The 10,271-nt window shown below is 51.3% G+C and overlaps 1 protein-coding gene across 1 annotated transcript; it reads right to left on the bottom strand.

The window, feature by feature from the left end:
• Nucleotides 1–1,058: 1,058 nt before the first annotated feature.
• Nucleotides 1,059–5,849, bottom strand: rnaseh2c (ribonuclease H2 subunit C). The gene is made up of 4 exons (XM_033016197.1): nt 5,656–5,849; nt 4,422–4,534; nt 2,693–2,812; nt 1,059–1,213 (listed from the first exon to the last, which is right to left on the bottom strand). Exons 1-4 carry the CDS (start codon nt 5,813–5,815, stop codon nt 1,190–1,192), a joined length of 417 nt encoding a protein of 138 aa, XP_032872088.1. The 5' UTR covers nt 5,816–5,849; the 3' UTR covers nt 1,059–1,189.
• Between the last annotated feature and the right edge of the window lie 4,422 nt (nt 5,850–10,271).

The following is a 10,271-nucleotide window of genomic DNA, read 5'->3' as shown; positions in this document are numbered from 1 at the left end:
GTTTGCTCTCCTAACGCCTGAGTCTGACACAGATACGATGTGTTCCCGCCTGTTAGTGGCTAAACCAAGACAGACACAAAATGCTGGAGGAACTCAGTGGGACGTGCAGCGTCTCTCCAGAGAAACGTACAGAGTAGTGAAAAGGCCCGGACGGAGTGGATGTGGAGAGGGTGTTTCGTCTAGTGGGAGAGTCTAGGACCCAGAGGGCGGGGTGGAAGATTGCAACCTTCACGTGGTCCGCCCTGTGTTTCGACTAATGCAATCAACTCGACGTGCACAAACGGAATATCAAATAGACCAAGTGTTCAAGAAGGAACTGTGCAGATGGTGGAAAATCGAAGGTAGACAAAAATGCTGGAGAAACTCAGCGGGTGCAGCAGAGCGAAGGAAATAGGCAACGTTTCGGGCCAGTCTGAAGAAGGGTTTCGGGCCCGAAACGTCGCCTATTTCCTTCGCTCCATAGATGCTGCTGCACCCGCTGAGTTTCTCCAGCATTATTTTTGTGTACCATCAAAGTTGTCCCAACAACTTTAGGCTGTGCACGCCACGCGCAAGAAGAAGAGGGAGGACTAGAGGGCACAGCCTCGGAGTTAAAGGACGTTCCTTTAGGAAGGAGACGAGGAGGAATTTTGTTAGTCTGAGGGGGTGGTGAATCTGTGTGGGATTCTTTGCCACAGGCGGCGGTGGAGGCCACAAGTCAGTGGATATTTTCAAGGCAGAGATAGATAGATTCTTGATTAGTGCGGGTGTCAGGGGTTATGGGGAGAAGGCAGGAGAATGGGGTTAGGAGGGGAGACCCTTCTTCATCTATGGAGGGAAGGAATAGGCGACGTTTCGGGTCGAGACCCTTCTTCATCTATGGAGAGAAGGAATAGGTGACGTTTCGGGTCGAGACCCTTCTTCATCTATGGAGAGAAGGAATAGGTGACGTTTCGGGTCGAGACCCTTCCGGGTCTCGACCCGAACCGTCACCTATTCCTTCGCTCCATAGATGATGCCTCGCCCGCTGAGTTTCTCCAGCATTTTTGTCTACCTTTGTGTGAAGACGATCACTTGAATTCAGAAGTTTAAAAGCAGTTTATTTCTGTTTGACGAGGGGCACCAACATCGCTGGAGGGTGGGTGGGTAGACAGAGGAAGAGGAGGAGCTGCCTGTTGTCTGTCGCGGTGGTCGGGAGCAGAGTGCCTCGTTATTCTCCCACAGCAGCGTGAATCTGCAACAACAAAAAACACAACACAGGGCCTGAGCTACAGGGAGAGGTTGAGTCGGCTGGGTCTCTATTCCCTGGAGCGCAGGAGGATGATAGGGTGTCAGGGGTTATGGGGAGAAGGCAGGAGAATGGGGCTAGTAGGGAGACCCTTCTTCATCGATGGAGAGAAGGAATTGGCGACGTTTCTTCCCCAATCAGTACCCCGTTCCCACCTTCTCCCCATACCCCCTGACTCCGCTATCTTTAAGAGCCCGATCTAGCTCTCTCTTGAAAGTATCCAGAGAACCGGCCTCTGGGCAGAGAATTCCACAGACTCACAACTCTCTCTGTGAGGAAAAAGTGTTTCCTCGTCTCCGTTCTAAATGGCTTACCCCTTATTCTTAAACTGTGTGTGTGGCCCCTGGTTCTGGACTCCCCCAACATCGGGAACATGTTTCCTGCCTCTAGCGTGTCCAAACCCTTAATAATCTTACGTTTCAATAAGATACCCTCTCATCCTTCTAAACTCCAGAGTGTACAAGCCCAGCTGCTCCATTCTCCAAATGGATGAGGGGTGATCTTATAGAGGTGTATAAAATCATGAGAGGAATAGATCGTGTAGATGCACAGAGTCTCTTGCCCAGAGTAGGGGAATCGAGGACCAGAGGACACGGGTTCAAGGTGACGGGGAAAAGATTTAATAGGAATCTGAGGTGTAACTTTTCCACACAGAGGGTGGTGGGTGTATGGAACGAGCTGCCGGAGGAGGTAGTTGAGGCTGGGACTATCCCAACGTTTAAGAAACAGTTAGACAGGTACATGGATAGGACGGGTTTGGAGGGATATGGACCAAACGCAGGCAGGTGGGGGGGGGGGGGGGGTGGACTAGGGTAGATGGGACATGAGAGGGGGAGAGAGGAGGGGACAGAAGGGGGGGGGGAGAGAGGAGGGGACAGAAGGGGGGGGGGAGAGGGAAAGGGAGAGGGGTGACACAGTGGGCTCCAGGGTCTTCGACAGAGAGCCATCCAGCACAGGAACAGGCCCTTCGGCCCACTTTGCCCATGCCCGACCAAGCGGCCCACCTGAGCTAGATTAGTTTAGAGAGACAGCGCCTAAACAGGCCCTTCGGCCCACCGATTCCATGCTGACCAGCGACCCCCGCACATTAACACTATCCCCCCGCACACTAGGGACAATTTCACACTATTACGATGGCCAATAAAACTACAAACCGGCACGCACGTCTTTGGAGGGTGGGAGGAAACCGGTGCACCCGGAGAAAACCCACGCGGGTCACGGGGAGAGAACGTGCAAACTCCCTACAGACAGCACCCGTGGTTAGGATCAGACTCGGGACTCCGGTGCTGTGAGGCAGCAGCTCTACCCGCTGCGCCTCCTCTGCCCTGCGAGCCTCTGAACCTTGCCCGTGGCCCTCGACCCCCGTGACCCTCGACCCCGCGACCCTCTACACCCGCGGCCCCCGGAGAAGAAGGAGAGGCTCACGGCCTGGGCGAGGAGGGGCCAGCCCATCGCCATGGCTACCCGGTCATCCATGGTGGGCCTGCTCTCCAGGTTCCAGTAGGTGAGTGAGTCGAAGGCAGATTTCACTCGCAACGCTCGCTCCTGCAGGGAGGAACAACAATCCGTTAGGGGTTTAGAAGGATGAGGGGGTGGTATCTTATAGAAACATAAAATTACAAAAGGACTGGACAAGCTCGATGCAGGAAAAATGTTCCCAATGTTGGGCGAGTCCAGAACCAGGGGCCACACAGTCTTAGAATAAAGGGGAGGTCATTTAAGACTGAGGTGAGAATTTTTTTTTCTCCCAGAGAGTTGTGAATTTGTGGAATTCCCTGCCACGGAGGCCAAATCACTGGATGGATTTAAGAGAGAGTTCGATAGAGCTCTAGGGGCTAGTGGAGTCAAGGGATTATGGGGAGAAGGCAGGCACGGGTTATTGATTGGGGACGATCAGCCATGATCACAATGAATGGCGAATGGTGCTGGCTCGAAGGGCCGAATGGCCTCCTCCTGCACCTATTTTCTATGATGAGAGGGGATCTTATAGAAACATATAAAATCCTTAAAGGGTTTGGACAGGCTAGATGCAGGAAACATGTTCCCGCATGTTGGGCGAGTCCAGAACCAGGGGCCACACACACACAGTCTTAGAATAAAGGGGAGGCCATTTAAGACTGAGGTGAGAAAAAAAACTTTTTCACCCAGAGAGTTGTGTGAATTTGTGGAATTCCCTGCCACAGAGGGCAGTGGAGGCCAAGTCACTGGATGGATTTAAGAGAGAGTTAAGCCCCTGTCCCACTTAGGAAACCTGAACGGAAACCTCTGGAGACTTTGCGCCCCACCCAAGGTTTCCGTGCGGTTCCCGGAGGTTGCAGGTGGTTGCCGGAGGTTGCAGGTAGTGGAAGCAGGTAGGGAGACTGACAAAAACCTCCGGGAACCGCACGGAAACCTTGGGTGGGGCGCAAAGTCTCCAGAGGTTTCCGTTCAGGTTTCCTAAGTGGGACAGGGGCATAAGACAGAGCTCTAGGGGCTAGTGGAGTCGAGGGATATGGGGAGAAGGCAGGCACGGGTTATTGATAGGGGAAGATCAGCCATGATCACAATGAATGGCGGTGCTGGCTCGAAGGGCCGAATGGCCTCCTCCTGGATTTTCTATGGGTCACGTTTCTTATTGTCTTGTCCACGGAGCCACTTCCAGAAGCTTTGTCTTTGCACGCTGTCCATATAAATGTGGGGGGAAAGCAGGAACGGGGATATTTCATAAGTTTATCAGAGCAGAATTAGGCCATTCGGTCCATCAAGTCTACTCCGCCATTTGATCATGGCTAATCTATCCTTCCCTCCTAATCCCATTCTCCCGTCTCCAAGATGGAGCCCAACCCTGGCGACTATATGCGCTAAACGTTATTCCATCACCGTGTATCTATACACTAAAATGGCTCCTCGATTGTAATCATGTATTGTCTTTCCGCTGACTGGATAGCACGCAACAAAAAAATTTCACTGTACCTCGGTACATGTGACAATGAACTGGTTCTCCCCATAACCCTTGACACTCGTACTAATCAAGAATCTATCTATCAGTCTGAGGAAGGGTCTCGACCCGAAACGTCACCCATTCCTTCTCTCCAGAGATGCTGCCTCTCCCGCTGAGTTACTCCAGCTTTTTATCTCCATCTATCTCCAAGGTTGAGCTTGGTTTACTACTCACCTCCCCGTCCGAACATGGCCTCTGGTCCTCCTTCAAAACCAGCCCGACAAACCCATCAGGTACAGGAAGCTCGCGACCTCGCAGCGCCCTGCCACGGAACGACACTTCCATCTCTGCAGAGGGAGGAAGATTTGGACTTTAGACCTGAAGACTGTAGAGCTATTAACACACATGCTGCAAGTGGAGGCGTGAGTTTCCAATCCCACTTCTGACACCACGTAGAGTTGTTAACGCATACCCCAAGTAACTTTCAGGACTCTCATATGAAGAAAGACTGGATAGACTCGGCTTGTACTCGCTAGAATTTAGAAGATTGAGGGGGGATCTTATAGAAACTTACAAAATTCTTAAAGGGTTGGACAGGCTAGATGCAGGAAGATTGTTCCCGATGTTGGGGAAGTCCAGAACAAGGGGCCACACAGTTTAAGGATAAGGGGGAAATCTTTTAGGACCGAGTTGAGGAAAACATTTTTTTTCACACACAGAGAGTGGTGAATCTGTGGAATTCTCTTATACAGAAGGTAGTTGAGGCCACAGTTCATTGGCTATAGTTAAGAGGGAGTTAGATGTGGCCCTTGTGGCTAAAGGGATCAGGGGGTATGGAGAGAAGGCAGGGATGGGATACTGAGTTGGATGATCAGCCATGATCATATTGAATGTCGGTGCAGGCTCGAAGGGCCGAATGGCCTACTCCTGCACGTATTTTCTATGTTTCTATGTAACGGTCCAACAAGTTTTATTGCCACATAATAAAGTCACACTGCATGTTGACACCACTGTAACCAAAGATCCTCTAGCGAGCAAGATAGATCACTCGACGAAAAAGACGTCGTATGGCCACGGGTAATTTTCGGCCCCATTTCCGTAACCGGCTTCCGTCTCCGCACCAAAGATCCCGTCGTAGCGGAGCAAAGATACTAACGCGGAGACGGAAGCCGGTTACAGAAACATCCTCGTAAAAATAAAAGTTATTTGGGAAAAATCTTCTCATTTTCAGAATTTTAATTTTTTAACACAAACTGTTCCCCCGCAACGTTGATTATACGTCGGGTCGGGTCGGGTCGGGTTACTGAAATGGATGAAAAAAAGGCCCACGTTCCACTCCGTTGTGTACTACACGTCAGCCCATTGCATTTAGAAGGAGTGGTCTATAGGATCTTTGACTGTAACTGTGTCTCTACTGACAGCTAGTGTCTGGAAGCATTGGTATTAAATGGCGAGTATATGGTCTCACCTCCCCCGCAGTCATGGATGGCCGGTGTGAAGTACTGGTCCACGCTGGCCTGGCCGTCGGACTCGATAGAGACGGGGAGCAGGTGGACCCGGTCCCTCGGAAGCTCCCTGAGAGCCCGCACGTCCACCCGGATCACCGGAGCACTCCCACCGCCCGCCATCTCTCACTCTGGGAAATAAATAACACAGGGAGATCGTCAACATGGCCTTCCCTCCCCTCCCTCTTCTTCCTCTCACCCCCGTCCCCCCCCCTCACCCTCATCCCCTCTATTCTCTCCCTCTCCCTCATCCCCCCCATTCTCTCTCCATCCCCTCTCCCCCCCCTTCCACTCTTCCCCCCATCCACCCTCACCCCCTCCCCCCAATTTCCCCCTCTCTCCCTCTTCCCACCCACCCGAATCCTACGCACTGAACAGTTAGATAGATGTCTTTAAGAGATAGAAACATAGACAATAGGTGCAGGAGTAGGCCATTCGGCCCTTCGAGCCTGCACCGCCATTCAATATGATAATAATAATAATAATAATAATACATTTTATTTATGGGCGCCTTTCAAGAGTCTCAAGGACACCTTACAAAAATTGAGCATGTAGAGGAAAAACATGTAAGGGGAATGAAATAAATAGTAGAGACATGACTAGTACACAAAGTAAAGACAGAATTCAATACAAAACACAGTATGAGGCAATGATCATGGCTGATCATCCAACTCAGTATCCCATCCCTGCCTTCTCTCCATACCCCCTGATCCCTTTAGCCACAAGGGCCACATCTAACTCCCTATTAAATATAGCCAATGAACTGTGGCCTCAACTACCTTCTGTGGCAGAGAATTCCACAGATTCGCCACTCTCTGTGTGAAAAATGTTTTCCTCATCTCGGTCCTAAAAGATTTCCCCCTTATCCTTAAACTGTGTGGCCCCTTGTTCTGGACTTCCCCAACATCGGGAACAATCTTCCTGCATCTAGCCTGTCCAACCCCTTAAGAATTTTGTAAGTTTCTATAATTAATCTTGTTTCACGCTGTCCTGGGTTGACTTAGTGCCGTCTTTCATGAGGTCATAAGTGATAGGAGCAGAATTAGGCCATTCGGCCCATCAAGTCTACTCCGCCATTCAATCACGGCTGATCTATCTCTCCCTCCTAACCCCATTCTCCTGCCTTCTCCCCATAACCCCTGACACAATAGACAATAGGTGCAGGAGTAGGCCATTCGGCCCTTCGAGCCAGCACCGCCATTCAATGTGACACCCGCACTAATCAAGAATCTATCTATCTCCGCCTTAAATATATCCACAGACTTCTGCATCCACAGCCTTCTGTGGCAATGAATTCCACAGATTCACCACCCTCTCAAAGTTAATACACCAGCAAAACAGAAAGTGCTGGAGGAAGATGTGGTGGCTGATCATCCAGAATCAGTACCCCGTTCCTGCTTTCTCCCCATATCCCTTGATTCCGTTAGCCCTAGGAGCTAATTCTCACTCTCTCTTGAAAACATCCAATGAATCGGCCTCCACTGCCTTCTGTGGCAGAGAATTCCACAGATTCACAACCCAAGGGGTGAAAAGGTTTTTCCTCATCTCAGTCCTAAATGGCCGACCTCTTATTCTTAAACTGTGTGTGGCCCCTGGTTCTGGACTCCCCCAACATCGGGAACATGTTTCCTGCCTCTAGCGTGTCCAATCCCTTAATAATCTTCAGTCTGAAGAAAGGTTTTGGCCCGAAACGTTGCCTATTTCCTTCGCTCCATAGATGCTGCCTCACCCGCTGAGTTTCTCCAGCATTTTTGTGTACCTTCGATTTTCCAGCATCTGCAGTTCCTTCTTGAACCCTTAATAATCTTAAATGTTTCAAAAAAATCCCTCTCATCCTTCTAAATTCCAGTGTATAGGGAGGTTTCACGGCAGTCGGGTCACGACCCATGACCCACGTACTGTTGCTACGCTACTCCAAATGGAGTACACGCGATGTACTGCAGGTAGGCACTTACCATTGTTTCCAGCGTAGCGGGCCCGTTAAAACCCGCTGAAATTGTCCATTTTTGCACTATAAATAATTATGGAAATTGGGATAAGGGTGAGAGACATTTAGCCTACTTCAGAATTCCAAAAGTGAGGAGAAATGATGGTAGATAGAAGCGAGAGCTGAAGGGACAACAACAGCCAGAGTGCTTAGCAAACATTGGCCGTTTGCTCACTGCACTTCATCAATTAATGCATTATTTGATTCCTTTGGCATCTAAAAAGTTTCAGAAGTGATAAATCTGGCTGTAAATTTTTTAAATCGACCATAGTTCTCGTGGGTTTTCACATACAAAAAGAAAACGCCTCTGAAGCAAATTTTACAGCCAGATTTATCACTTCTGAGACTTTTTAGATACCAAAGGAATCAAGAAAAAACACAAATTATGCCTTACTGTTGATGAAATGCAGTGATCAAACGCAATAATTCCCAATATTTTCAATTACGATATCTGCACGGGCAATGTTTACCAAGCACTTTAGCTGCTGTTGTCCCTTCAGTTCTCGCTTCTCTTTACCTTCATTTCACTTCACTTTTGGAATTCTGAAGTTGGGTACATGTCGCTCACACTTACCAGGTGATTCCCAGCCCTGGGCCTCATTCACTCTCTTTCACCCTCTGACTCTCACTCACTGACTCTCACTGACCCTCACTGACTCTCACTCACTGACTCTCACTGACTCACTGACTCTCCCACAATTTTTTTCAGCGCAAGAATTCAACATTTTGCCGGTTTTTAACAGGTAGGAAAGCACGCGTTTCTTGCATTAATAACATATACCGGAAGTGACGGATGTCCTCCAGATGGATTGAGCGGCTCCGTGCGTTGAGCCCTATGACCCGGTGACCTTTCGTGCAACCACCCTATACAAGTCCAGCCGCTCCATTCTATCCACATGTCAGTCCAGCCACCCCGGGAAATAAGCTGACCCTCTTTAGCCAGAGGGTGGTGCATCTGTGGATGCATCCGTGCTGTGATTGATGCATTCTGATTCAATGCTCTCTCTGGTGCATCTGTAGGAGTTGGGGAGAGTGTTTGGGGTTGCATTGAATCTGCTGCCCTGGGACCACAGCATGGTGATGCCTCTTGCAGCCGAATAGCAACCAATCCCTCCCTCTCTGAAGCATGCAATGCATACAGGGGGGTGCAATGCCTGTGCAATGCCTGCAGCCGCCTGCATTCGACCTGAATGCACCGTCCCCGGCCCCGCATTCCCTCCCAACGCCACTCCCGCCGCCTCACCTCCTTGCAAGGCCGGACTCCGGAAGTCTGGTCCCGGGAGGGCCGCGGGGCACTGTGGGAGGTGTAGTGGGACAACAACGCCATCAGTGGGGGGACGGTGCCGGCCGCGGGGCGCTCTGGGAGTTGTAGGCGACTGGGAGCCGCCGGATGTGAGGTCACAGGGCGAGCCGCGGGGATCTCCGGGGGTTGTAGTTCCCGGGAGCGCCGGTTGCCCGGGCAACGGGTCCAGAGGCCTGGAGGTGATTCCCAGCCCTGGGTCCATTCACTCACTGACTCTCACACTCACTCACACTCACACACACTCACTGACTCTCACACTCACTCACACTCACACACACTCACTCACACTCACTCACACTCACTGACTCTCACACTCACGCTCACTGACACTCACACTCACTCACTCACTCACTCATTCACACTGACTCTCACACTCACTCACTCACACTCACTGACTCGCACACTCACGCTCACTGACTCTCACACTCACGCTCACTGACTCTCACACTCACTCATTCACACACTCACACTCACATTCACACACTCACTTACTCACACTCACTGACTCTCACACTCACTCACAATCTCTCCTCCCACTCTCATTCACCCACTCACTGACTCACACTCACTGACTCTCACTCACTCACCCTCACTCACTCACTCACACACTCACTCACTCACACACTCACTCACTCACACTCACTCACTCACTCACTCACTCACTCACACTCACTCACTCACTCACTCACACTCACACTATCCCACTCATCCTGCCTCACGGGGGTTGGAGGGGGAGAGGGAGGAGTGAGAAAGGAGAGGGAGAAGAGGGAGGGAGGAGGGGGGGGGGGAGAGGGAAGGAGGGAGGGAGGGAGGGAGGAGGGAGTGAGGGGGATAGAGGGGGGAGAGGAGGGGGGGATAAGAGGGAGAAAGGAGGGAGAAGGGGAGTGGAGGAGGGAAGGGGAGGAGGGAAGGAGGGAAGGAGGGAAGGAAGGAAGGGAAGGAAGGAGGGAAGGAGGGAAGGAGGGAAGGAAGGAAGGGAAGGAAGGAGGGAAGGAGGGAAGGAGGGAAGGAAGGAGGGAAGGAGGGAAGGAAGGAGGGAAGGAGGGAAGGAGGGAAGGAAGGAAGGAAGGAAGGAGGGAAGGAGGGAAGGAGGGAAGGAGGGAAGGAGGGAAGGAAGGAAGGGAAGGAAGGAGGGAAGGAGGGAGGGAGGGAAGGAGGAAAGGGAAGGAAGGAGGGAAGGAGGGAAGGAGGGAAGGGAAGAGGGAAGGAGGGAAGGAAGGAGGGAAGGAGGGAAGGAGGGAAGGAAGGAAGGAGGGAAGGAGGGAAGGAAGGAAGGAGGGAAGGAGGGA

This window comes from Amblyraja radiata, unplaced genomic scaffold (genome assembly GCF_010909765.2).
Source record: "Amblyraja radiata isolate CabotCenter1 unplaced genomic scaffold, sAmbRad1.1.pri S157, whole genome shotgun sequence".
NCBI classification, from domain to species: Eukaryota; Metazoa; Chordata; class Chondrichthyes; order Rajiformes; family Rajidae; genus Amblyraja; species Amblyraja radiata.
Note: the sequence above shows the minus strand (reverse complement) of the source record. Positions and strands in the feature narration are given on the sequence as shown.